At 39.5% G+C, this 27,890-nt stretch overlaps 1 protein-coding gene across 3 annotated transcripts in view; it reads right to left on the reverse strand.

Annotated features, from left to right (window-relative positions):
• DAB2 (DAB adaptor protein 2) overlaps positions 1 to 27,890 on the reverse strand; it is a 53,903-nt gene that overhangs the window by 7,942 nt on the left and 18,071 nt on the right. For 2 of the 3 annotated variants that reach the window (XM_007107780.4, XM_007107779.4), the window contains exons 2-11: positions 14,006 to 14,198; positions 12,889 to 13,028; positions 12,089 to 12,187; positions 10,254 to 10,385; positions 9,687 to 9,767; positions 9,227 to 9,253; positions 8,924 to 8,977; positions 8,452 to 8,514; positions 3,070 to 3,723; positions 1,908 to 2,067 (exon numbers count right to left, since the gene is read on the reverse strand). In XM_007107780.4, coding sequence (XP_007107842.2) covers positions 1,908 to 2,067; positions 3,070 to 3,723; positions 8,452 to 8,514; positions 8,924 to 8,977; positions 9,227 to 9,253; positions 9,687 to 9,767; positions 10,254 to 10,385; positions 12,089 to 12,187; positions 12,889 to 13,028; positions 14,006 to 14,096 — 1,501 coding nt within the window. In that variant the 5' untranslated portion in view covers positions 14,097 to 14,198. The remainder of the gene's footprint in view (positions 1 to 1,907; positions 2,068 to 3,069; positions 3,724 to 8,451; positions 8,515 to 8,923; positions 8,978 to 9,226; positions 9,254 to 9,686; positions 9,768 to 10,253; positions 10,386 to 12,088; positions 12,188 to 12,888; positions 13,029 to 14,005; positions 14,199 to 27,890) is intronic. The other variant, XM_028492875.2, reaches the window with a different exon arrangement.

A 27,890-nucleotide genomic window follows, 5' to 3' on the forward strand; every position in this document is an offset into this window, starting at 1 on the left:
ACGTTTCCAAGATATTTAAGGCCCTGCTGGAGAAAGGTAAGTAAAAAGAAAGTGTGGGTATAAAAAGTGAGTTTTATTAACCTTTAGATGCTAGATTAAAGCACAGGGCAGCTAGTCAAAGCCAAAGGCTCAGCTTTCTACAATGCCTTTTCCCCACCCCCAGTTCTCCAGAGGAAACTGTCTCCCAGCTGGGTCCAGCGGAAGCCAGACCTGCAACCTTCCATGGCTTGGCTGAGGATCCCTGCTAGTGGACAGGGGCTATACTGTAGGGCTCAGTTTGAGTCCCATGTCCAAACTGGGAAGAATCATCAGTATTCTGCAGTTGTATACCCCAAGGCCTCAACAGGGGCACGTAGCCAAAAAGCTTCACTTCGTCTGAATAAATTAACAGTTATAGGGTGCAGCTGTATTTTCAGGCTGACTTGTTAAATATCGGCTGTAAAAATTCTTCGGGGCGTTGATATGAAACTACAAAGCTCTGCGATGTGACCTAGTCGCAGGCACTGCCTACAAGCTCTCTATCCTTCTTCAGGGAAAGCACCAACCAGCTCCACTTGAGGGTGGAGGAGAAAGGGATGCAGAAAGGGGAAGACCCCAAGAGATATGAAGTGCTTGGGGAGAGTCTCCGGAGGGTGTAAATGCCAAGCAGAGACCTGGAACAAGTGGGCTTCTCACACCTGCAGGGATTTCAGCCACTCAGCAGGTGGGAAGCAACCCTCCGGTTGCTACCACACTCCAGATATGATGGAACAGATTTAAGATGACAGAACCAAAAAATATTTTCCTTTGCCGGAAAACAGCAGGAAAAAAAAGAGTCCTGACGACTGACTCAGCAGGAGGCAGAGAAAGCCAAGATCCCTGGTCAAATTTTACAAAATAGGGGAGAGTCTCTCTTCACCTATAGCCCCCCTCAGCCCCCTCCCAAGACAGAGTCTATTTGGAGCTTGTAGAGGAGCGAAGAAGCAGAGAAACAAAGAGAAGCCCCAGCAGGAGAGCAAAGACCATTGTCGGGGTTTCTGAAGCCTGTTCCATGGAGGCAGGAAAGAAATGGAGGCTTCAGGCAAAGAGTAGCAGGGCCAGCCCTCGGCCGAGTGGCCTTCCCCAGCGTCCCGCCACAGAGTGGCTCAGTGGCTTGCAGAGCTGGTGACACGTCTTTGAATGACAGCAGCATCACCTCTCAGGTATCTGATAAAATTCCATCTCTTCCCTTATTTCTGTGTTCTTTTCAACTTCAGACTTCTATACTGTGGACTTACTAACTCTACTAAGGCACCCAACTAGCCAAAATACCAGCAAGGAGCTGCTAAGGCTTAAGTATTCAGAGACGGAGCAGGATATTTGCCGGTCTCACACCCACCATATGCCTAGAAACCGAGCTGGGCTCAGAACCTGGCACTTTCATTCAATCACTCACACTTGCTTCAGATTTCACTTGTAGCCCTCTTGGGGTGTATATCCCTTCCTTTAACCAAGAGGTTAAATAGGGGATAGGGCCTCAATTTAGTAGTGGCAAATTGCATGGAAGACATGCATGTTGCTACTTTTTCAAACAGAGACAATAGACAAGGCTCTCTCATCTCAACCCTGTTTCTCCAATGAAGCTGGTCTGGCTTCAGAATCCCTTACAATTGTCTTCAGTAAGCCATGACCAGTTGGTTCAGATAAGTACAATGCTAAAAATGGATTTCTTCTCACATGTCAATTCAAGGAGCCAAATTCCAGTTACAAGTCAAGAGTACCTAATAGGGGTGGGTTGTACAGAAGTAAAAGTGGGAGAAAGGCTCCCTAGGATACTCAAATCTTACGCCCCAGGAACCCCTATGGATATGAAGTGCTCCCTCCTATGAATTACCATCTTATGAGTGAAAGTAACAGAGCCAAACCTAACTCCATCTCTAAACACCTACCTGGACCCCCAAGGGGCCCTACTGGGGCAGGAGCACTTGCTTTGAAGAGGTCCAGGGGGTTGGTCTGTAGAGTTGGAGGTTGTCCTGTAGATGTCTGGCCTGGAGGTTCTGAGACGGGAGGAGCAAAGATGTCTGATGCAAGTAAGTCTTTTGCTGGAGACTGACAGGGCAGAGAGGGGCACAGAGGAGTTACTCGGGAACAGTGGAATCCAGCTCTATTCTGTTTCCTACTCTGTACCTCGAATTTGGGAACACAAGAAGAGAAACTTTTTCCCATTATTGATAATAAATTATTATAACAAACTCCAAAAGACCAAAAAAAAAAAAAAAAAAAAAAAAAAAAGACACAGATCCCGGCAATGGACAGAATGGTATTGGGTCTTGGTGACTGATGCAATGGAGGACCTTCAAAGTGAAATCTATTGTGCTCATTTACACATTTGTATCTGTCTGGTCTCCTTATCAGCTAAAAGCTTGAAGCTGGGAGAGAAAGGGCAACTATAAGTAAGTAGCCTAAATATTTTGATCCTTCTTCTGGATTTAAATAATTCTGCATAAAGATGATACAGTAGTTTAATCATTAGGCCAGCATATTCCAATGAGATTTTTAAAATGAAACTTATATAAACCACATTTTAAATTGCTTTTGAAGGAAGTGGTAATAGTAAATATATAAGTTTCTTTTAAGACAATGGATTGTTCAGTCATTAATCAGAGGAGACAAACTCGAGAATTTTAGACCACCACCTTGGACATGAATGCCATATGGCGGGGGTGGGGGGGTGCGTGGAGGCGTGTGTTAGTACGGGGAAGGTACAAAGGGAATCACAGGAACCCTTCCCCTCCCCTCCCAGAACATGATGATCAAACTTACCGGAGGTACAGAAGCATAGCAGCATTAAAAACGGAAAAACTTGTGTTTAGTTAATAATATGTGACGACATGCAAACGGAAAGCAGGGTGTGACAAACACTGCCGAGTGAGAAGCTTAAAAAGGGTGACAATTAGAGGAAAGTATTCCTGGAGAACGATGTGCCTTATCCCACCTTCTATTTTACAGCCACACAGGAAACTACAATAGCAGCAGGAAAGAGAGCTTGCATCACACCACCCTTTGGTACCGAACATGCATTCTGCCAATGGATATGTGAAGACAATTCACCTTAGCCGTCCTTCTGCCTCTTCCTGGTTTGGTACTTTGTGGAGGTGGGATAATGGCTATGGAGTCATGTGGTGAGGACTGGACAGAGCTTTCCAAGTCCTGCTTTACGCCATTCGGTACGGGCAGTCCTTTGGGAGGGCTTCCCACGAAAGGGTTCGGGGAGGATTTGATATGGAAGCCGTTCTGTTCTCTTTCAGATACCCCATTGTGAGTTCTCACTGCTGGCTGTGTTTGCGTACTTGATAAGGGCCACAGGCCTGCCTGAGCTTCCTGTTTGCCAGTCCGGTTAGAGATTTGGTCAAATTGCTGACCAAAGTAATCAACATCCCCATTCAGGGGCCCATTACTCAGAGGGGTAGATGAGCTACTCAAATTCTCTTTCTTCTGATCTGGAGATTTGAGAGAATCAGACGAAGAGGGTGTCGATTGGTCTGGCTGTGCAAAAGGATCGTCACGGAAAGGATCAGGATTAGGGATGGGAAAGAAGTTGAGATTGGCAGAAAAGGCATTTTCAGGCAAGAAAGATGCCTGAGGCTTTGGTCGAGGAAGAGAGCAGGAGGTGATGCCATTTGTTAAGAATAGATTTTCTCGTAAAGAATTCTGATTGGTGTCGATTTCAGAGTTTAGATCCACTAACAGGATATCTTTGCTTTCCTATCACATTTGGAAAGAAAAAAAAAAAGAGTTAGTCCATGTTGTGACTTCAAATGAGAAAGCTACATAAAATGACTAGGATTATCAAAATTTCCATTAGATTTCAGTCTTACTGGTTGACCATTACCTCCTCCCATCACGTCCCTGAGTGCATTTACTAGTTGTAGAATAGGTCCTCCCTGCCCCTCCCAGGCCCTTTTAAGTCTCAACTTCATTGGCCCTTCATTCAGTGAAATCTTACTGTTGTTTACTTTACATGTCTCCCCTCACCCTTTCAGACTGGCTCAGTTCATAATCATCATTGCTTCCATTCATGCCTTTGACAGTCTTAAAGGGAACTGACTTCGAGTCACTCTAAGTGACTATCTAAGTATATTGAGCTTGAAGGAAATGGCCTAGCCCCTCTTCCTACATGATGTACACTCCTATCGTACCCCCAGAGTCACCTAATATCACCTCTCTAAATGAGTGAATTCATTGCCTAATATAGTCATATCTTATAATTCTAGTTATAATAAAGTTTAAGGTCAAATATATTTCCCTACAATTGGTCTTTCCTCTAGGGGGGCAAAGAAGATTTTCCCCTCACATCACAGCCTGCCAGGTATGCCTCTTTAAATACTTAAGGATCTTTTTGAAGGTGTAGCCAAGTTGGATCTCTCATTCTCATCATCCTAGTCTCTCCCCTGGACGTACCCTTTTGTCTATGTCCTTCTAAGAACATGATACTCAAAATACTGATATAATCTAACATATCACATTAACCTCTCATAGTTGTACCTTTTTTCATAATATAGTTTAGTGTTGCCTGTGTCATGACAGGAGTCTCCTCTACTTAGTGGATAAATTCAACTAATGTTTAAGTCACCTTTAATTTATGTATAATCTAATCTTTAATTTATATATAAGGTGGCGCTATGGGTTTAAGAGTTAATTTGAAAGACATACTAAATGAATAACTCTACAAATTCTATTCCTTCCCTATCATTTTTCAGTCATGTTCATTATTTGGATTCTCAATTGTCAGATATGACATTCTTCTCAGCATAAAAGCAGCAAATTTGATAAATCTGACATGTCTTTATTCAGGTCAATGACACGACTAATTAGGATTCACCCTGGGATATAGCTATCATACTGACAGACCTTCCTTCTGATTGACTTTGATCAATTGAATACTTAACTATGCTAGCCACAGAAGAATATAAACAATAAAAACTGTCGAGCTGAAATGGAAGTTAGTTTTCTAGCATTATCCTGGGCAGATTATTAAATGTTTTGGTCATTGGGACAATGATCAAGACGATCTCAAGGGAATATAAAATTCTCAAACTAGTAAATAAAAAGGGAGACTGAATAGGTCTCCCTAGCTTTAAGAGAAAAGAACAAAATTTTTAAAAGTTTAGGTCCTAAATCAGACCTAATTGGTATTCTGTATTTTGGCTTCCTTCGCTGTTAGGTATAAAGGCACAATTTTTAAAAGCCAGCTTTTCTCTTTATAACCAGAAGAACTTGTCAGAAGAGAGAGCTTGTAATTTAAAAAAAAAAAAAAAAAATCAAAGAAATTGATTGGAAGGCTTCTTAATGTAGGGATCTTTAACAATCAAAAGGTAGGACAAAATGTATTACGAAAGCTTGTGATTGTAATATTTATTCATTTATTATGAGCCACCTCTGGGTTAGAACAGTTGGGTGTTCACAGCTGGTACAGTTCTCCTTCATTTACTTCAGAAGAAGTCCTTAGGACACCAAACAGGAGCCACAATGTTAGACTTCTGAATAGTCACCCTATAAGTAAAATGTATAAGGCTCTCCTCAGGTTGAGGTTGTTGTTAATCCAAGATTAAGAGTCTGATTCATAGACTACTACTGAAAGATGTAAGACTTCTCGTCCACCCCCTTGGTCAGCATTTCTTTAATTCTCTGTTGTACTGTAAACACTGCATCCACTTGGCCGTCATGTAAGCACCTGAGAGACAAGAACTGAACATGAAATATAGTCCCTGCTGTTAAGGGGCTCCAGTAAAGAGGGTCAAGCAGGCAACCAAGAAGGTGTCTGCACAGACAAGGTTTAAAATACTAAGTTCTAGACTAGCTCTTCTCCAGGTAGCTCATCTTGCCTAACCATTCCAGCCTACCAAATCCTGGACCTCCCTACTCAAAGCCTTCAGCGACTTCCTGCTACTCCCCAATATTGAAATAATCTCCATTAGCCAGACTTTCAAAATGACCCACCAGGAGACGTCGTTTACTTTTAGCCTAACTACTACTCTATTTTCCTACATACTTCAAAGACCCAACTCAAGTTCAGATTCTTTACAAAGCTTTTTCCCATTGATCCTTCTATTTCAACTTCACCTGTGCCCACCCATGGCATCTTACGTATATATGACACTGTGCTTTGTGCCCTGATTCCCATCCCCATACCAGATTCGATGGGGAAACCACACTTTACGTTCTTTTCATAATAACCATGCTTTCAAATGGTCAAGTTTTTAAAGTTAGAGATCATGTCTTTTTGGTCTTTTATTCTTTTCCTTTTTTTTTTTTTTTTTTTGAGATACAGTATGGAAGAATATTGTTCAAGTGGTTTGGTGATAAAAATTACATTCTAAGGTATGTTACTTAGTTTGCAACATGAGCTTTACTTGAAATGCAGAAAACTATTTTGTATAAATGTTGGGGGAAGGGTAGCTGGGTTAGGGAACCACTAATAAAGTCTAGGTAATTTTGATTTCTGCCTTTCTTCATCTCTTCCAGAGCAACTGATGTGAGATTTCAAAATTTTTAAACATGCTGGTTTTATCAAGTAGAGATAAATCTATTTTGTGACCTATGAATATGGAGTCTGTATGTAAGAACACACTGGCAAAGTCTAACTAGCACATAATTAGCGCCATTAGCATTCTTTTACTTATCAGATACCATCACTTTGATGGTATTTATCATTTTAATTTATTGTTAGTTTAACTAAAACTTGCATTTTATTTCAACAAGCCAAAAATTCTTAGAATGCGTAAAGTCTAATAAGAATGAGACTCAAGATTACTCGTGTTGTTTTTCATTTCCTTTTTTAGAATTTTCTAGAAGTCTACAGAAGCAGATTAAACAGTCAGTGCTTCCTTGCCTATCCCACTGGAATTCTACATCATAGCTTGAGTGTTTTGATCTCTTTCAATATACTACTGGTTTCAATGTCAGTAATACTTGGAATGAAGGTCATTCAGATGTCAATTTACTTTGGGAAGGGAGCTACTCACGAAGGAGGGGCAAAGTTGCCTAGGAATCAAAAAACCTCAGACCTACGATGGACCTTTCAGGATTATCTAATCTGGTATTTCAAAAAGTTTATCCTTACAATGGTAACAAATGTTATGAAAAACATTTTATGTTTTACAGACAAACATAAAGTTTTACAAAAAGTTTTACAGACAAATGAGTTAGGACTCACTACTTGAAAGAACATTAAATGGGCTTCTCTAATGCAGGCTTTTTAGGATCTCTAAATGCTATATTATGCATTGTGATTCTCATAAAAGGAGGGGTAGAGAAGAATGTCTGCAGCCCCTGCTCCTCCCCATCTCACTGGGCCTGGGCATTTGTGTGAAACTGCATAGGCATGCCATTCTCTGCAGTACTCCAGCAAGTGAGACTTTTAGTCCTCAATCTGCTGCTGCTTTAATTCCTATGACCTTCTTGGTCAGAGAGGCTTGCTTGATAATTCCCTGATATAAGAGACCCCTAGATAAACATTCTCCCCAACGTTCTAGACTGATACCCTTTTTGTCTAGTTATTGCCTTCTCATCTTTTATGTTCAAGTCCAGAAACTCACTTACTCAGAGGCATTATCTGAACCTCTAAACTGGATAAATACCTTGTAAGTAACATCAACTGTTAGGCTTTGTGATTAGTTTTAATGTTGGTCTCCCTGCTAGACAGTAAACTCCATGATGTCATTGACATTGTGCCCTGCAAACAGCAGGTACTCAAGAAACTGTTAAATAAATAAAATAAGTTGTAAGAAGTCATTCAAAATTACAAGTAATTTCACTGGAGGACTGTTTTGGAAGGTCTGAGACTTAGGCTTAAGCCTTGAAACTGGACCTCTGCTTGGGTAAATGAGAGTTTTTTTTTGAATCACCATTTCCTTATTTGTAAAGAAAAATACTGCTCCATTCTCACAGAGTTGTTACAGATCAATCAATAATAAGACTTGATACACTATAATATCCTGTAAAGAATGAGCAACTTTTTTAACAAAAACAAGCTTTGGTTAAATATAACTGAGCCTCTTGTTTTAAGTCTTATTTTACACCAAGCTTATGCTGCTAAATCACAACAGAAAGAATAGAAAAAAAAAAAATGAAGAGGCCAGGAGCCTATACAATTAGTCATCTAAGAAACATATTTCCTTCAAGTATGCTTACACCAAGGATTAATATCCAGCTCCTCCTTCTGATCCTAAGTAATACCAAGACGGACTACATTGCCTGACCTATTGCTCAGATTTAATTTCTAAGCAATATTAATGTATCTGAAGTAGTGCTGATAGGCCCCCATGGTGACTTAAGATGCAAATTTGTTCTAGTAGCCATTTATACTTTATGCAGAAAAATCAGCAGTCACCTTCCAAGTTTCAATGAGATGCTCAAGATTTCTGGTTAATTGCCAATTTGAGTTATAGATGTCATTTCCATTACATTGCAAATTTAAAAACAGACACTTACTGTTGGACTATTTAGGTCAGGAGGTGTAGACATGTCCCCAAACAAATCCATCTGGTCAACACCCTTAAAAAAGTATTTTGATTAGATTCAGATGTGTCTATTAAAAAAGATTATTTTGTATATTGTTGTAATTGTTTTCTAAACTAAAGTTTAGGAAAATAGTTGTCACAATTGGATTTTCACTTAAGTAATACAGATTTGATATTAGGTTATTTAGGTCAGGAAGTGTAGACAAGTCCCCAAACAAATCCATCTGATGTACACTTTTAAAAAAGTATTTGGATTAGATTCAGAAGTGTTTACTAAAAAGATCACTTTGTATATTGACATAAATGTTATACTAACAGTTAGGGAAAGAGTTGTCACAATTGGATTTTCATACAGATTCAATACAGATTTGGTATTAGCAACATCTTTAGGAAGTAAATCCCATGTTCAGGTAAGTAAGAATCATAAAAAAGCACATACGTACCAATTTCAGTTTGCAAGCTTGGTCATCAAGATTCATTAGGGCCTCACTCCCATTCTGAAAAGATCGCAAATATTAAAGGTTTAGTTGGTGAGTTTTCCCTACACAGTTTAATTTCCTAGTGTATTGGCTTGCTAAGAAGTTAAGAAATTTGGCACTAATCATTCAACTGTACATCTTCTATGACCAGAGGGGTCATGAACACATAGTAATAAAACTAGGAGGGAAGCCTGCTTGGGCAGGTGGCAAACAAGGGCTTATACACATCACACGTGCAATTCACGAGAAGTAAAGATGCTGTTTTACCTCTACTGCTTTGTTGGCTTCTTCCATCTAAAAATAAAGACACAAATTCAGTGATCTTAGTAAATTATAGTTAAAGAGAATTAAATAAAGGAATAAATATACATATGGGTTCACAAGCAGAAAGCAAGAGAGAGTCTTGCGTATTATTTCTGCCCTACATTCTCCTCCCCTTTTCATATCAATACTGGATTTGAATAGAGTTTTTGGACTTGGTAGTCCTGGAATCAGTGTGAAGTTTATAGGGAGAAAATACAAGAGTCAGGCACTAGAAATCAGAAGGGCCTAACTATAACATCCAAACATTGCCCTATTGGGAAGAACAAAAATTATAACACTTTCTATACTTTGAAGAGCCACATTGACGCCAACACTCCAGGCAGGCCATGTGTTCACATAATGTTCAGACATGGTCTTGAATGTTGTCTTAAGTCTAATAGAGCCTGTATTAGATAGTACTTGCCTTTTTCTTTTCTTCTTCTTTTTTCTTTACATTATAGATAACTTGGAAAAGGTCTTTAAGATCAACAACTAGTGGCTCAGCCTGAAGCAAGAGAAAGCATCTTTATCAGTATTTTAATCTTACTATTTTCTTCCCTTTATTCCCCATCAGTTCTGATTAGTAATGTTTTCTTCCTTTCTCTTAAAGCTCCTTCCTACCCTCCCCTGGTTTGTGGAAGATCACCACCACTCCCATTCCAACCCTCAGATACATAAAATACATAGATAAAACAAGAAACACAATGATAATTTTCCAAGTCCTTTCAAGATTTCTGGGAATAATTGACAATTGTTCTAAAATCAGCAATGATCTTATGAGAAAGCCCATTCTAACAATGTTTGTGCCACACACTACATGGGTATCGATGACATTTAAAGAAGATTCCTTAGACCAATTAAAGATAGTCGTCCTCTGAGGTACTGTTTAGTCCTCCTACATCCAATTGTTTCCAGCAAGCTCTCTAGTTGAGAGACACACACTCTTATGTTCAAGTCCCCCTCCAGGTATAGCTCAAGGCTTAGAGCTTACCTGTTGCCCTGTTTTTATGGCAAAAAACTGGTGTTGGCCTTCTCCTCCACACACATAACCAAATGCTCGGTTGTCTGTCACATCACGGGCAATGAAAGAAATCTTATTTACTGGATGTTCATGCTCTATTACCTAAAAAAGGAACATCAAAAATGGTGTATTGAGAAAACTAGAATCTATTTGTAGACTCTATCTGGAGCACAACTAAGCATCAGATACCAAGGTATATATGAAAAGGCTAAAACATTTGAAGATTTTTTTCACTCCTGGTTGAAGGCTACTGCTACATTTATCGTTGCTAGGAAGGGCTCAAAAGGGGAAAACAAAACAAAACAAATACCTAACAACAAAGAGTAGAAAACAGAAATAGAAAGAATGATTCTTCTTAAAATATCTATATTTGATTCTCTCTATCCCAAAGACATGATGCCACATCGCAAGGAAGGAGTGAGGATTAGGAGACCAAGAATTTCTAAAGCGAAGATGGAACACATAACCTCTAAAGCATTCCAAGGAGGCCTACTTTCTCAACTCAACAAACTCAAGTGAATAGCATAACTAAGCTAGAAGAGTGTTCACAAGGATCCTTTGACTGGCTCAGACTGGCCAGAGAACCCTCCTAAGTATTATTGGGACAATTACCCCCAATACATTCTGGAAGTCACCGAATTCTGTCATCAAGTATTTGTCAACATCACACAGATATCCACGTCATTATACAGGAGTTTCATGTGGCAGGGCTTATTGGTTTAGCAGTGCTTTCCCTTCTATTCCCCTCCCCCCTTTCTCTTGACCCTTTCAAGTAGATGGTAGGGCTCAACTCTTCATGGATATTTGTAGATGCTCAGAATGTGTCTTGGCTTGTGTTTCCAAGCACCTAAGACCACTGAAAAGTTTAGATTGGGCATCTTAGTAGGTTTGGGAGTGAGAGAATGCTTGTGTGGGAAAACTGCCACCATTCTCTGGCAGGCTTATGAAAACAAGAGTCAAAAGATAAGGGACAGTGGAGACAGCAGTGCATGAGGACAGCAGGGTGGGTGAGCATGTACCAGGGTTCCAGAGCCCTAAGTTTGAAAAATGGATTTTGCATATTAGATAATGGGAATCTCTAGGAAAGGCTGAATAGTAATTTGAGGTCTTCCCACAGTATCCTGATACAATAAACTATTGTGCAGCAATGAAAAACATTTTAAGCAGATGAATCTGATGATGTTATATTGAGTAGAGGGAAAAAAGTCCCAGAAGACTTGAAGTATGATAGCTTTTGATAAGGCCCAAACAAACAAACAAACAAACAAAAAATAAGCAAGACTGTTCATATGATAGAATAAGAGCAACCACAAAAAATGAGCAAGGTTACATCTATGGGGTAAGGAGGAAGGGAACAGAGAGAAGGAGAAAAAAAGGAAGATGTGTTTCAGATAGTATTCTATGTTTGGTTAGCCAGTAAGTTCACCCGTGACCTTATATTAAAATGACCCATACATAGATCTATGATAGCATCACAAACCAGTGGTTAGGATTGATCTCGTGCTGTATATCTTGGTCCAAAAAATACCTAACTGATATCTGTGGCACACCGGTGTTTAGGTTAGACTTATAGACTTGAGGTTCGCATCTATTATAGGAAATAAGTTTCAAAATAAAGTATCTTAACCCCTCACCTCCTACCCTATCTGTTTTTTGCCTGTTACTTCTGGAGAAGTGCAGTAATATGTGATTTTTTTTTTTTCCCTACAGAATTTTGAAAAGGGAAAAGGGGAGCTGAAATTTATGTCACAAATCATTTGTCAGACTCGGTGGTCAGAAAGGTGTCAGTGAAAGTGAATTCTTACCCCAGTTTTCTCATCAATGATTTTTATTCCAGAAAGAGAAATGTTGACCCAGATCCTTTGTTTGTGTTGTCCCTGAGACCGAGCGGCTGCTGCCATTCCCTGATGAAATTGGGAAAACAAGAAAAATCTAGTTAAAAGAACCCTATGATGCTTCTGATTCTAAAATTTTAAAAGGCAATCAGCTTTGTTTTCAGCTTGGTTTACCATCTATGAAAGGATTAGGCATCTTTCATAAGAGACAGCAGGATGAAATAGAAAACATTGAGCCAGGCAATTACTAGCTCTGTGAACTTGGACAAGTCCTCATTCCCTTGGCCTCCGAATAGTCATTGGCAAAGACAAGAAGACTGGACCACAAGATCTTCAAACATATTCAAAGATGTTCCTTCTAGGCCTTGTCTTATTTAATGAGTACTACTTCCTTAATTAGTTTCACAGCATGGCAGTATTAGAATTTAAAATTTTTTAAAAACCAAAGGGCTAACACTAAAGAACACCAGTTTTGAAGCCGACTCCTGAATTTTAACCTGAATACTTCCAAGCTCAGAAATTTGGTCTGCTCAGAGGAAAAGGCATCTAGGGTCCTGCTACACTTGATTAAATCAGGTCTCTAGACAGCACTTAAAATATGCAAACAAACTCATGGCTTCTCATAAAATGCAGCACCACTGGATCAATTACATGATTAGAAAAGTTTTTCTTTCAAATAATTGAGATATAGGTAAATACAAACTTCTAATATCATTTCCTCTGTTGCATATTTGCTTAAGATAGAGACAAAGTATGCTTTCCCCCTTTACCTTTAGTTTCATCATAGAATCTTGGCTCATTTTATCCCCTCTTGCATCGGGCACATCATCAATGCCGATTAGCTTGGCCTTGTATTTCACACCATCACCTTTGAATCTGGCCAAAAGATATTCATCTGTCTTTTCAGTGCCTGAGAAAAGAAAGAAATAGAGGATAAAGTTTATAAATGTATTGAAATATCAGCCCCAAGTATGACCAAATATGCTCCAGGATCTAAAAATCTGAGTAGTAAATATCTTGATTATTCTACAATTGATCAAATATGCAATATTATACCCTTATCCTTACTTCCTTTGAGTAAAAAAATCACACTGTGTAAAACTGTGTATGGCATTGGGGCGGAGAGAAAATAAACACTTAAAGATTCAGAATGGGCTGAGTTATGGGAAACTTATGGGAATATGTGAGATGGGATTGGGGGATATTCTTCAGCATAGTTTAAAAAATATTTTTTAAAAAGAATATAAGGAGGATAATACTTTTTTTTTAAATGAAAGGAAAATAAGCCACTGCACAATTTACTAGCATTTTTGAACTGTCAATAAAGCAGAAGAGAATTGTGGGTAAATTCCCTTGGAAATAACTAAGATAATTATCCATCTTTATAACTTCTGCTTCTCTTCTCATTCCCATTTCTAAAGCATGGACATGAAAGGTAAGGAAATCACGGCATATTCTCAAACTATGAACGATTAAGGATGCTGACACTTTCTAGTGGTACTTCAGGTCAAAAGAAGGGGGTCTCATAAAATAAAGATCTTGATTTTTATAAAATGGCTACTTCAGTAAAGCAAAGTGGTATATAGGTTACTGAAAGATAACCATGCAATACTTGATAGTTGCATTTCCCAACTGAACAAGATGTATGAAAGCTTCCCAGCAGGACCCAAATTGGTGCAACCACAGAGTTCAGAGATATGTCTTATCGTATATGGATCGAACCAATCTCCTCTGCCAAAGTCTTACTTTCTTGTTTAGGAAAAGTTGACACTTGGCTGAGATCGAATTAAGGCAAGGGCCAGCTCTTACTTTGCCTTGAATGTCACACTTCGTCACTGGTAACCACCACTAGCTCCCCTCATTGGCCTCAAGAGGACTTCTCCATACCTTTCTTCTTTTCCTTCTTTGATGGTGCCTTTGGTGCGGCCTGTTGGTCAGGCTGACCATTAGTTGCACTCGTTTCTGCTTCGTTAGACATGGCAAGAAGGCAGACAGCCAACTCCAGCACCAGCAGACACTTAGTGACACCCAGCGATCCCCGATGGAGACGTCTCAAACAAACATAACCTGCTGCAGACACCTGTGGGCAGAGTTTAGAGGCAAAATGAGATCATAACATAGCAAACCCAGACTTTATGACCTAATAGGCCCACAACCAGTGATTTGTGAGTATAGTTCTCCAGACTCATTTTGTTCTTTCTTCTCTGTTAGACTGAACTCTGACAGCAGGGGAGTGAGTAGGACTGTTTCCTTTGTAGTTTCCAAATTACAAAGAGGGTATTTACCAGATTTTTCTTTAAGTAGTTGATATCTGATAACATTTAATGTGATTATAGGTACAAACTATTGATACTATGTATAAAATAAAAAAGCTACAAGGATATATTGTACAGCATGGGGAATATAGCCAATACTTTATAATAACTATAAATGGAGTATAATCTTTAAAAACTGTGAATCACTCTGTTGTACATCTGAAACATATAATATTGTAAATCAACTATATCTCATTAAAATTTAAAAAATAATGTTATTATCTAGCTAAGAAATTCATATTGGAACTTTGGCATAAAAATGTAGTATTAAAGATAGGGATCAAAACGTGTCACACGTAGATGAACAAGTTTTCATAGCAAAGTTTAAATAAATTGAATGCTGAGCTGAGAAGATTGCAACTGGCATCTGAAATTGGGTATTAAAAATTCTGGTTCCTCAAAAAATCATGTAACTATATAGAGAGTGATGAGGAGAGTTATGAATTTTATCTTATTCATAGATAAATATGTTTTTAATATTAAGATTCTGCATATGATCTCCAGAGCTATCTAAGCACTATATTTTAAAAGCCATCCATTTTTGACACTAACGCACATATCAGGGAAAGAATGGATTTATGGGGTGTCTCACTGTACATATTTTGTGCTATTATTTAGCATTACTATCCTCAGAACACTTTGGTATGTGCTCCACAAAGCTCCCCTATGTATCACGGTAGGTAAAACAACAAAAAAAAGTAGTCATTGCTAGCACACAGAAGTCAACTAACATTTCAAAAGGTTCTTTCACCTCCCAGGAGTGAAAATTTCTACACAGCTCCTGAGAGCGCTAGGGAAGGTTAACTTTCTATGTGAACTGAAGACTAAAGCAAAGAAAAGCCACTCATGGTGGTGTAATCCTGTGAAGACCATGCATGGGCTGGTACACTCGTCCCACCCCAAAAAGCTCTCTTCATTTTTTATAATCTTAATAGTCTTTTAAAATACATACATACACAGTTACACAAATCTATGTATGATTAATGTTATCTTTATTATTTCATTTGAAGATTTAGTAGTTAATATTTTTAATTAAAAATTAAAAAATTTTTTTTTAATATTTATTTATTCATTTTGGCTGTGCTGGGTCTTCGGTGCAGCATGTGGGATTTTCGTTGTGGCATGAAGGCTTCTTAGTTGTGGCATGCAGACTCTTAGTTTCAGCACACATGCAGGATCTAGCTTCCCGACCCGAACCCGGGCTACCTGAATTGGGAGCACGGAGTCTTACCCACTGGACCACCAGGGAAGTCCCATTAGTAGTTAATTTTGCCCAAAGACACTTGACTCGTAGGTGGCTGGGGAGACAGTCTATTTACAGGTGAAGACTATAGGGGACTCAAAGCCGTATTTACTCAAGATTTAGTTGGGGGCAAGGCACTATTAGCCTTTAACTGTATTAACTGCAGAACATTCATGGTAACCCTATGAGTATTATGATACAGTATTATTTCACTTTTCCGGAGGGAAAGCCAAGGCACAGAGGTTTTAAACAACACAGCTGCTAAGTTGAAACCACGTCTCCAACCCAGGCTGTCTGGCCCCAAGCCAGAGTTCCTTAAACACTACACTGATGAGTCTCACATGGGAAGCTCCATGCTAGCTACAGAGATGCTCTATTATATACTTATAGTGCCCCTCACCTCCCCCCAAAAAAGATACATCCAAGTCCTAACCCATGAACCTTTGTATGTGACCTTATCTGAGAAAAGGGTATTTGCAATTGTCTTTAAGTTAAGGCTCTTGAGATGGGATCATCCTAGATTTAGGGAGGGTCCTAAATTCTGTAACAAATGTCACTATAAAAGAAAGGCAAAGGGAAGTTTGAGACACAGAGACACGTGGAGGAAGTGATATGAAGACAGGTAGAGATGGGATTGATACATCTACAAATCAGGAACGCCAAGGACTGCCAATGTCCACCAGGTGCTTAGAGCGAGGCATGGAATGAGTTCTCCCTCAGAGCCTCCAGAAGGAATGAACTCCAATGACATTTTGATTTGGGGGCTTCTGGCCTCCAAGACTGTGAGAGAATATATTTCTGTTGTTTCAAGGGACCCAGTTTTTTGTGATTTGTTATGGCAGCCCTTGGAAACTAATACAACACCTCTATTTTGTGTGCCTTGGTTGGCTTCATGGTTCCAAGATTTATTTCCTGAGAACATGATAAATCTCTGAGTCATATCCATACTCTTCTAATTTCAGGAAGCCAATAACAATTTTCTTAATTTCAGAGAATGTATCCCAGATCAAGAGGATATTTACCCACATTAACAATATCAGGAGGTGAGATAAGCTCTGATCTAAGGAGACACATCAACATTCATCCTCCTGCATCCTCACCTTCTCCCCAGTGGGCCCTTTCCTTTATTAGTTGCTCATCTCATCTTAGAAATAAAGAAAATACTTCCATGTGAACCTGTAGTCCTCCAGTTATCATCTTATGATCTAAACATCTAAAATTGATGGGCATTTATCCTCCACCTTTTCATATCCCCTTCCCCTCAAAGGACTGTTCATCTTAACGTTAGTCGCAGGAAGTCAACTTCAGCTGCTAATGGCTCTCTTGACCAAATCCAATTACTTTGCTTTCATCCTTTTGGGGGTATCCGACTGCATGCATCAGATACCTACACCTCTTTGAGAGCCCTTTTCCCACCATTTTTTGCTCCCATGACAACCCTGAAGCTCCAGTCCATGGCTTGTGTTTATTGAATTGGGATAATCCGGATTTTTGTTGTTAAATGATGAAGCCCCCTAAATCTTAGAATAACATTGAAAGCTTTCCTACTTAACCTTGGGGCTCCCCTTGCATTTAGGACAAAGATTGAGACTTTTTCACTTTATATATGAGACTCAAAATTTTACCCCTACTTATCTTCAACATCCTTTTCTTTCATTCTTGGATAGAAACCCCAATACTTCTCATTTCTTTTAGAAAACATTTTGGTTTTGACTCCTTCCCTTTTCAAATTAGCATAGCTCCCTTTTCCCCCATTTTCCAGCCCAGCCCGTTACCTATTTGTCCCTGTAGACTTTCCCTTCATCCCCTCCAATTCTGGCTGGAAAGTAACCTGGCATGAGTTTGTCACCCACCTTTGAAGCTGATACCATACTTTTCTGAAGGATATTATTTCTGACAAGAAAAGACTTAGCTCATTAAACATGGGAAGTTTTATCCTAAAGTGAGAGTATTTTAAAGGAATTTGAGAAGTGCCACAGAGCACTTTGAGGGGGCTTGGGAGAGGGAATGGTGGTATGTGGTTTAGTCATAAAAGTGATACAAGATGTAACAACCTTCTAACTCAAAACCAGCATCAGATCTGGGGTCGGTAGACAGGGCCAAAATGGAAGAGCTCTAAAGTGAATGGTGCTACCTTGGTTTTACAGCAAAAAATTTCTCTTGTTAGATACTGAAGTACAACATTTCACAGCACTGGGATTATTTTAAGGTACTTGGTATCTTTTGACTATATCCTTTCACTGTTGGGGATGAGCAGTTACAAGGGCCAAGGGAGAAAAAAGTAGGGAGAAAAGGTTCCTTTAGCATCTTAGCTTATTCCTCGAAGAAAAAGGATGTGTATGGTGGGTTGTAATAGCCAAGGGCAGGTCTCCATTGTAGGCCATACAATTTAAAAGGTATCTATGCTCCCTGAAATGGTTGGAAGGTAGATTCTGCCCACAGGCTCCAAGACTCAAAGATAAATCCCCTTACAAAGAACCATTAAAGTTTATCAAAAAATTTTAACAAAAGTGTACATCCAGTTATGTGTATACCAGAGTGATAAACATTCTCCTTTCTCCACAGGTTTAAAGAGAACAGATTTCCCAAATGTCCAAGTTACCATTTGACATGTGGTAGACAGAAGAAGTCTTGCTTCCAGACTTAGGTCCCTCCGTAGGAATAATCAATTTAAATCCAATGTTTAAAATTCAAATGCATAATCCTTCCAACAATGTTACAGAATTGTCAGCTGTGCTCATAAAACCTTTAGCAGGTTTTATAATGAACTGATTTTTGGAAAGGCTTTGGGCGTGAAAGAGGGACCTGGGGGCCAAAAGATGCCCTATCATTTCCCTTGACTGCTTTCCCAAACCTAGGCATTGCTGAAGAAAGTGTCTAGATTGCATTAAGCTAAGGGATTTTTTAATAAAGGGGAACAAGTGGGTGTAGGACAACAAGCAAGTATACTGGTTGTATACTGGTGTATACTGGTTTATATACAGTATACAAGTATACAAGTGTATACTTGGTATACAAGTATACTGGTGTATATTGGTGTATACTGGTTGTATACTGGCTTTAGTCCCAGGGACTCTTCTGACCAAGGACCAAAAATTAATCAGGAAACAGACACACAAAGGATGTTATCATAAAAGAGGGATTACTAATTAAAGTTCAAAAACATATACAAAAGGTCACACGAACAGCTCCCCATCTAAACCTAGCTGGTTTGTTTTTCTAGTTCTTAGGTTTGTTTCCTTCTTTAGAAGATTGAGAAGAGAAATAAGAAGATACATCTGAAAACAGATGAGGATCTAAAGTTACTGTATATTTTTGACTCCTTTTTAAGGCCTAATATAGAATAGAAAGTTGTAAACAAAGCTATGCTGAGTCAATAAAATTAGCTTCATTTGAGTGAAGATATCTAACTTGGATTTTGGACTTAATACAAACCATGTGGGGACTTCCCCTTTCCATGGCACAAGAATCAGATGACCAGGAGAGATTCTGCAACACTTTTTTTTTGGTTTCTGAGAAGGCTCTGAGAAATGTATACCAGAAGACTGTGTGAGTCATCTTCAGATGACTATGTCCTTTGCACTAGAAAACAATCTGCTATAGTTTATTTAGCACTTAAAGTGATTTATGCAAGTATTTAGAAACTTGGAATACTCAGAACAGGGACAAATTTGTGTAGGGATAAATTTGGCTGGTGCCTCCTTATTCCTCCTTACCTTTTCCACCAATAGGAGTGTATTGGTATCAGCAATGATTCTAATCAATGACTACAGGGTTCTAAAGCAATATCATGACACATGTTTGCCACCTCCCTCCCAGTCTATCATTTTACCTGTTATCCTGAGCAGAGAGATATTTTCTTGGTCAGTCTCAATGCTGGTAAAAGGAATAACTTGAGTTAAGAACTTATTTAACGGTAGCCCCATTCCGCAACTGGTAGAGGACTTGTTTTTAATGTTAAGGGGAATGGTACAAACACCTAACCTACCAAGTCCTTAAAACACTTACCCTGGCAGCTCTATGGAATAGAATGTGTATCTATTTTATGAATACTGAAATGGACTCGGTTAACACAAGATAAATCACTAATAAGTCTTTAGGCTCAAACTGAACATGATCTGTGTTCCCTTTCCTACTACATATGCTGCTGCACTTAACTTTTTTTTTTTAATTCCACTGATTTTAACCTGTATTTTTTCAGCTGGTTTCAAAGTCATAATCCCATTGACTTTAACATATCAATTAACTTTCCAGAAAGAGCCACGTAAAATAGACACAGGAAAGGGAGTTAAGGAGAATCAAGAACAAAGCAACATAAATGTCTTTGCTAGTGTCCAGCACTTTGTACAGGTCAGAAATGTGCTTTCTTGTCCTTTGGAATTTTATGCCTGTCTCAGCTGAGCTAATGAACTAGGACATGTGAAATATTAACTTATAGGGCAGATCTCGAGGTCCAAGAGGGCAGCAAACAGCCTTCACCACTATCTTCAAAGTAACCTTTTGAGAATAAGGGACCTTGCCAGAAATGACGCAGCCAAGTTTCTGGTATTTGATGTAAAGCTATTCTCCTTTAACTGCTTGACCTTCTGTACTTTTTGGAAGGTTTATTCTTCTCTGCAAAGGCCAAGTGGAGTAGACAGTAAGATTTTTGCAGCCTATTTAACTGGGGAAATAAGATCATGTTAACACACACTGAAAAGGAGTCCTTATGAGATTTTCTTATAAATGCTGACACTGCTGTAGGGGCTTCAGGAACAAAACATGCCTAAGTCAAGGAGGTATACGCTAGTTATGCATTTACAGAGAACACGTATCATTGCTGTTAACCCCTAGGAAGGATGCTGCAAGACTGATAGGACCTATAAAGCTCTGAACCAGAAAATTCTCCCCTATCTTTGGAATCAAGTCAGACCAGAGTTAAGAGTTCCTCAGACAGTTAATTCTGGGTAGAGGTGAGATAGTATAGCAGCTCAGAGTTCAGGCTTGGAAGTCTTACATACTTTAACTACTTCCTAGCACAGTGGCTTGAGGCAACTTATCTAATATTCATTTCATCACCCGTAAAATGGGAATATAGTTTGCAGAGTTGTTAGAAAAATCAGGAAGAACTGATGTAGAGACCTCAGTGCCTCGCATACAGAAAGCGCTCAACAAATGGCAGCTGTGATTAAATCACAGCTAGGTTTCATGGACACTATGTGTCGTGTATGAGTCTTGTGTTGTAGCCGACATTGCTCTTCCACAGCAAGTGTTTAAACGATTTTAGAACAAGCAGGGCCAATAGGGGAACAGCTAGTAAATAGAAACACTGTTAGAGCCACATCCTGTCCAACTCTGGCTTCTGTGACTCTAGAAGGCAGGTTCTGACAGCAACAGGACTGTAGGAATAAAAACTACTCTAAGTTACGCAGAGAGGCCTGTTCTAATGAATCCCGAGTCAAATCTAAGCCTACACCATTACCGCTGGCAGTTTAGAAGGTCTACCTCACATCCTCTGGGGAATTTTATGTGGAGCTCTTTTTTTTTTGGGGTATGCGGGCCTCCCTCTGTTGTGGCCTCTCCCGTTGCGGAGCACAGGCTCCGGACGCGCAGGCCCAGCGGCCATGGCTCACGGGCCCAGCTGCTCCGCGGCATGTGGGATCCTCCCGGACCGGGGCGCGAACCCGGTTCCCCTGCATCGGCAGGCGGACGCACAACCACTGCGCCACCAGGGAAGCCCTATGTGGAGCTCTTAAGACGCTGAAGTCCATGTCACACCCAGATCCATTAGTTCAGAATCTATGAAGGAAGAGATGCAGGCACCAATATATTTTCAAGATTCGCAGATGATTCTAATGTACTGACAACTTTGAGGTACAGTAGTCTAACTTCCATAATCCTTTGTCCCCTTAAAGAAATACCAAGTGGGTTAGACTACTGAGCTGGAAGAAACCTAGGGAATAATTTGGTCACACCCTTTCATTACAAAAATTAGGAAACTGAGGGCAAGAAAGAGTATGTAACTTGTCTAACTGTTAAACAGCTGGTTGTGGATAAGAGTTGGTACCAGGAGAAATCTAGATCCTAAAATGAGACTCTAGTGTCTTATTTCTAGAGATTGTATGAGTCAGCTTTTTTTAAAACTATTTTTTAAGAAGGCTGTACAAGGCCCATGATATAGAGACTGAAACAAGAACACCTCCCATTTAGTAGATATACCAAGCAAACAACAAGAAGATAATTTAGCAGAAGAGTTTGAACATGGAATTTCACAGATGTTTTCTGAACCAAAACAGAAAAAGGATTTTATGTGGTCTAATGATACATTGTCACTGGATTCTCTTTTGCCTATGTAGCTGGAGTCCTGCTTGGTCAAACTGGCTCATTAATGTTAATTTGGCTGCTTGGAATAAAGTATTTGGCTAGGTTTGAGATGCAACCCACAGATCAAAGAATTCACATTATTTCAGTACATTCTCTACTATTCAGTGCTTGGCCTTTTAGTGTTTGTTGTTGTTGTTTTTAAAGCACGATAGGAAGTTTGAGTTCTTGAGTTGGCAACTTCCAATATTCTTGACTCATTATTTTGTATTCACCTAATTTTGTATTCACCTCCACCCATTTTGTTTTTAAAAAAACTTTTTATTAGGAGTATCTCCTAACAGGGCCTAAAGAATAGTCATCATAATAAAAGTGTTTGGGAGAGTTTAAGGCTTTAAGAAGGAGCTTAATGTTATCTGAATGACGGCCCATTCTCTAGACTGGGCAATGCAACAAATTCACTAGAAATGTCTAAAAATAGCTCACTAGTCTAACTGAAGTATTGTTTACAATCAATTTTGCAATCACATTACTTAGTTGTTTCAGTGCAATGACTGTTATTTTGAACACTACTAGGGTTAGAAAAAGTAGAATGTGTAGATTCACAATTAGAGTATGCTCTAGCCTCTTGGCAAGCTGGGCACAAGTTAATACGCTTGTATGAACAAAGGCATAGCAGACTGATTCTAGAATCCCTCCTTACACTTAATCAAACTCTAAGAGAGAATGTACTGTTGGAATATCTCTGCGATCATTGGGCTGTGTGGAATTTTTGTGAATACAGACCCATGAAGCTTGGGGTTGGATTAATTGACATGAGAGAGTATACCCATCTCAACTTTAACATCTCAGCTAATCATTCTACCCCGGTTCTTGAGTATGACTTCCTCTAGCTTAGACTGAACAGAATAGGAAAACTGAAATCCAACTTTATCCTTTAGCTCCCTTCTACAAAGGGAAGGAAGTGACACTGATACTTTAGAGATTTGAAAATCATGTTTGTGCCACTGCTTTACATTGCTAGAGTTGGATCATCTGGGGTAGGCTGTGGTAACCCTGACACCAGGGACAATTCGGACATGGCTCAACTAGGCTATGGTACATGTGCTCTGTATATCTCGAGTGAGTTGGGCAGGGTGATGTAGCAGGTGCAACTTGACATGGAAAAGAGAATGGGGGATTTCTGGTCTAGTGTGCAGTGTGCTTCAACCTAGATTTACCAGAGCTCTGCATTTGGTGGTTATTGGGCCCTGATCCCCCTAACGATTTGGTATTTGTTCCTTATCTGTTGCTATTGTCCTTTTTTCACTTGTCCCTCAGGAGCTATGTGGGGAAGAGAGATTGGTAAGGTAATGACTGCATCCTTGAGTGAAGTTCATAATATTAAGTACCATCTTGAACTACCTTATTAGCTGCTTCTCTTTCTATTAGTGAGATGCCAAGTCACCTATGGAAGGAGCTAGGAGTGATTCCCATTAATTCTAGGAAAGGCTATTAGGAATCCAGTGTTCTGGGGGAAAGGATAATATAGCTTTTGAGGGAGTGGGAGAGGCTTGACAAAGGCTGCCCTTCCCCATACACCTTGAGCTTTAGGCTCAGAGATAGTTGATGATCTAGTGGGTAAATCTGTATACCAAGCCAAGACATTTCTGGGAAATGGCCAGTGGATTGAAGTGGTCCAACATGGGGTGGTGTGTGGGGGCAAAGATGGGAGGGAGGGGTAGAAAAACTCCTTATGTCTGAGGAACGGGTAGAAGACAAAACGTCTAGACTCAAGACCTGGGCTCAGATGTCAGGGTTTCCCATCTAACCCAGCCAAGAAGATATGTTGGCACTTTGGACAGGCCTCAGTACCCTGGCTGGTGGGTGATATGTATGAGCACATTGAACGAGCTGTGTGACTAGAGGGTCTGTGGGGACATGATGGAACTCTGCAGAGCACTTCTCCCCCTACCCTGGGTCACCACTGCAGGAGCTGAGAGAGCAGCACCTGCCTCAGTCACCAGAGCACTTGCTTCAGTGGACAAAAGCCAGCATGGTTTAGTGGTAGCACAGTAGCTCACACTGGGTGCTGTCATAACGCTGGGAACACCAAGCTGACAGTGACAGAAGGGGGTCCTCACCGAGTCGGACCTAGTTATGAAGTGATAGTAACCAGAAAGTATACCAAAAAAGCAAGTGGAAGGAATAAGACTCTAAAAAGCTAAACGTTCATAGATAACAGAATGGGTGAATGGAATAAACCAGTTTAAAAATCTGAGTTTAGAAGAACTCTATTTTGTACTATTAGATGGTAAAGTAGAACACTATACTTCATTCTGCTTCTTTCCCATCCTAAAGGCAAGGGAAGAGAGTATTCTAAGGATTGAACAATTTATATGAAATATTTTAGGGTTTTAAATTTAAAAAAAACAAGCCAAAACTACTAACATGGAAGCCTCTGGAATTTTTCTATTGTAGGGCCTCTGGGGCAATAATTTGAGAGGCATTATGATACAAAAACACAAAAACATATGATTTTTACTTTGAATTTGGCATCTAAATGTACAGTGTATATTATGCTTGTTCCTTACAGGAAAATGTAGTCAAAATAACAATGAATTAGAGTGAGGGAAAAGGCCTGTCATTGCACATTTGATTTCTAGGCCAGTACACTGACACTATTCCTACCTTCTTCAATAATCTTCCCTCATACCTACGTATACTTACCCAGCTGACCAGCAAATACTTCATCGTTTTCATGTCTATCCTTCCCAGGTTACTCTAATATACTTCTACCAAAACTCACCCCTCTTCCTAATTCCAAGCTAGTTTTTAAATAAATCACACAAATTAATCTTAGCAGTTTGTTTCCTAGAATGCACAGTATCAAGTTGTGCTTTCTCGTTCCCAAATGAAATAACCTGAATGACCAGGTTATTGGCTGAATAACCAATATTCATGGCTGAATCAGCCCAGCCATGTAGCACACCTAGCACGTGGACTTCAGGATACACAGTTTATTCATTTGAGCCCCTCTGTGATTTCACCTATGATGCTTGCATATGTAAATCTTAACTGTAAAACATGTTCCACTTTCTACTTGAGTGCCATTACAATAGTCATCTTGAAAGTCCACGTGGATATTAGAAGAACTCAAGAAAGCACGTTATTTAGAAGCACCTGCATCTTATTTATTTACTTAAAAATTTTTTTTTTGCTTCTGTGTCTGGTTTATTTTATTCAACATAATATTTATGAAGTTCCAGCCATGTTGTATCTTGTTCATTATCATTGCCATATATCTCATTGTATGAATACACCACAAATTTTATCCACTTTGGAGCTGTGATGAACAGTGCTTCTATGAATATTCTACTATGTATCTTTCTTTTGATGCATGTATGTGTGCATTTCTTTTTATTTTACTTTATTTTTTATTGAAGTATAATTGATTTACAATATGGTGTTAGTTTCAGGTGTATAGCACAGTTATTCAGTTCATATATATATATATAGTCTTTCAGATTCTTTTTCCTTATAGGTTATTACAAATTACTGAGTATAGTTTCCTGTACTATACAATAAGGCACTTGTATTTTAAACATTAAGCTATAAACAAACATTTACATACACTAGTAGAATTATTTTATGATATACCATATCAGGCCATTTTAAAAGCAGGCAGGTCATCTTAAACTTTCCCTCTTCAGAAAACCAGTGCAAGAAACACTGCTTGATATTTAGTTTCTTCCTTAATAACCTGGCTGAATTATATGAAATTCCAACGTGGTTTCCGTTCCTAGGCAGAGCCCCACGTTCATATAATCTTCAAAGCCATGGCTTGAGTGTTTCTGTATCTTTCTGTAACTCACGTTTCAGAGATGTGCTGTATTTTGGAAAGTTTAAAGGAAGAAGAATCCAGCTGCCTTGTAACACCTGCACAGAGTAGTCAAACTGAGGTGTATGTAGTAAGTGTGTGTAGACAGTCAGGACTTCTTTTTTGTTACATTTCTGTACATAGACCAAAACCATGAAAAAAGTTCTTATATCTATGTAGACCCAACATAAGATGAGTTTAATTTATTTGATTCTAATATGTTATCTCTGGTTCTGAGTGGCCCTTTCAGTAGAATATGCCTTTTGTTTTAGTGTTCAATCTACCCTTAGAGTTGGTATTAACCTTCCATGAGAGACTTTGCCACTGGCTCCTATTTCCACGTCTGACACAATCTCTTCTAGTTGGGCAAGATATCTACAGCCAACAGGGCATTTGGGCCTCATCTCCAAGAATGACAATGGCCCTGCTAGCCCCATAGATAAGAACGTTTTTTTTTTTTTAAACACTTACTGTTACCTGTTTGCTGAATATATTAACTATCACTTTAAGGATTTTTTTTTTAACCGTTTAAAAATGAACTTTTATTGTAGTCTGAGAAAGACGCTACTTCAAAGTGATTAGTGTAAACTGCCCTAAGGAGGAGAAACAGGAAAAAATGCAAATCTCTGAGAAAAACCTACTAATAAAAACCATAGATTGAATCACTTGGTTAATTTAGTAGTTACTACAGTGAAATCCACAGAGAAAAACAGAAGCCAAAACATAATTCAATATATGAGGCAAAGGATATCTTCTTCATGATTTAGCTGATTTCTCTTAGAGAAGACTTGGTTGTTTTCAAACAAGATGAAGGAAAAAGGAGTCATTTAAAAATAAAAAGGGGGAATTCCCTGGTGGCCCAGTGGTTGAGAATTTACCTTCCAATGCAAGGGACACAGGTTCGATCCCTGGTCAGGGAACTAAGATCCCACATGCTACAGAGCAACTAAACCCACGTGCTGCAACTTCTGAGCCTGTGTGCTCTGGAGCCCGTGGGCCACAACTAGAGAGCCCACATGCTGCAACTACTGAACCCGTGCACTCTGTAGCCCATGCACTGCAACTAGAGAGCCCGTGTGCCACAACTAGAGAGAAGCCTACACACTACAACGAAAGATCCGGCATGCTGCAGTGAAGATCTTGCGTGCTGCAACTAAGACCTGATGCAGCCAAATAAATAAATAAATATATTTTTTTAAAAAAAGAATTAAGGGGAAAGAAATTCAAACATTTATTTATCCCTTTGATAGATATTTGTCAGATGCCATCATATGTTTCAAGCACTAGGGTATGGTGAGTAAACATAAGTGGATTTGGCTCTCCTGGAGCTTATAGTTCAGTCATGGAGATAGACAATAAGCAAATAAACAAGCACTTAAATTACAAATGAGAGCAGCTCTTTGAAGGAAGTAACCAGAGTTCTATAGTAGAGAAAAAGAAAGATGGGTAGGTTTGCTTTAAATGGGGTGCCAGGGAGGAGTCTTGGAGTTGTGGGGGAGAATCATCTAGAGAAGAGCCTTCGAGGTTGAGAACACAGCCTATGCAAAGGTCCTGAGGCAAGAAGAAGCTTGAAAATTTGGAGAAGTCAACAAGGCCAGTGTGAGATCCCTGGTCAGGGAACTAAGATCCCACATGCCGTGGGGCAACTAAGCCAGCGTGCTGCAACTACTGAGCCCACATGCCCTGGAGCCCAGAGTACCAAAACTAGAGAGACGCTTGCGCGCCGCAACAAAGATTCTGTGTGCCGCAACTAAGACCCGATGCAGCCAAACAAATAAATAAATAAGTAAATATTGTAAAAAATAATAAAAATAAAAACCGACTTTCTATTTATTTGTTGAATTTCAGGTTTACAGAGAACCAGGAACCTGATAACCAACCCTCTCCCCCCACCTGACACCAGCGCTCTACCATGCTGAAGGTGAGGAAGTCTCCAGAATGCTATCTAAAAGGCCAGAGGGGGCTTCCCTGGTGGCGCAGTGGTTGCGCGTCCGCCTGCCGATGCAGGGGAACCGGGTTCGCGCCCCGGTCTGGGAGGATCCCACATGCCGCGGA

Source organism: Physeter macrocephalus, chromosome 8 (assembly GCF_002837175.3).
Source record: "Physeter macrocephalus isolate SW-GA chromosome 8, ASM283717v5, whole genome shotgun sequence".
Classification (NCBI taxonomy): domain Eukaryota; kingdom Metazoa; phylum Chordata; class Mammalia; order Artiodactyla; family Physeteridae; genus Physeter; species Physeter macrocephalus.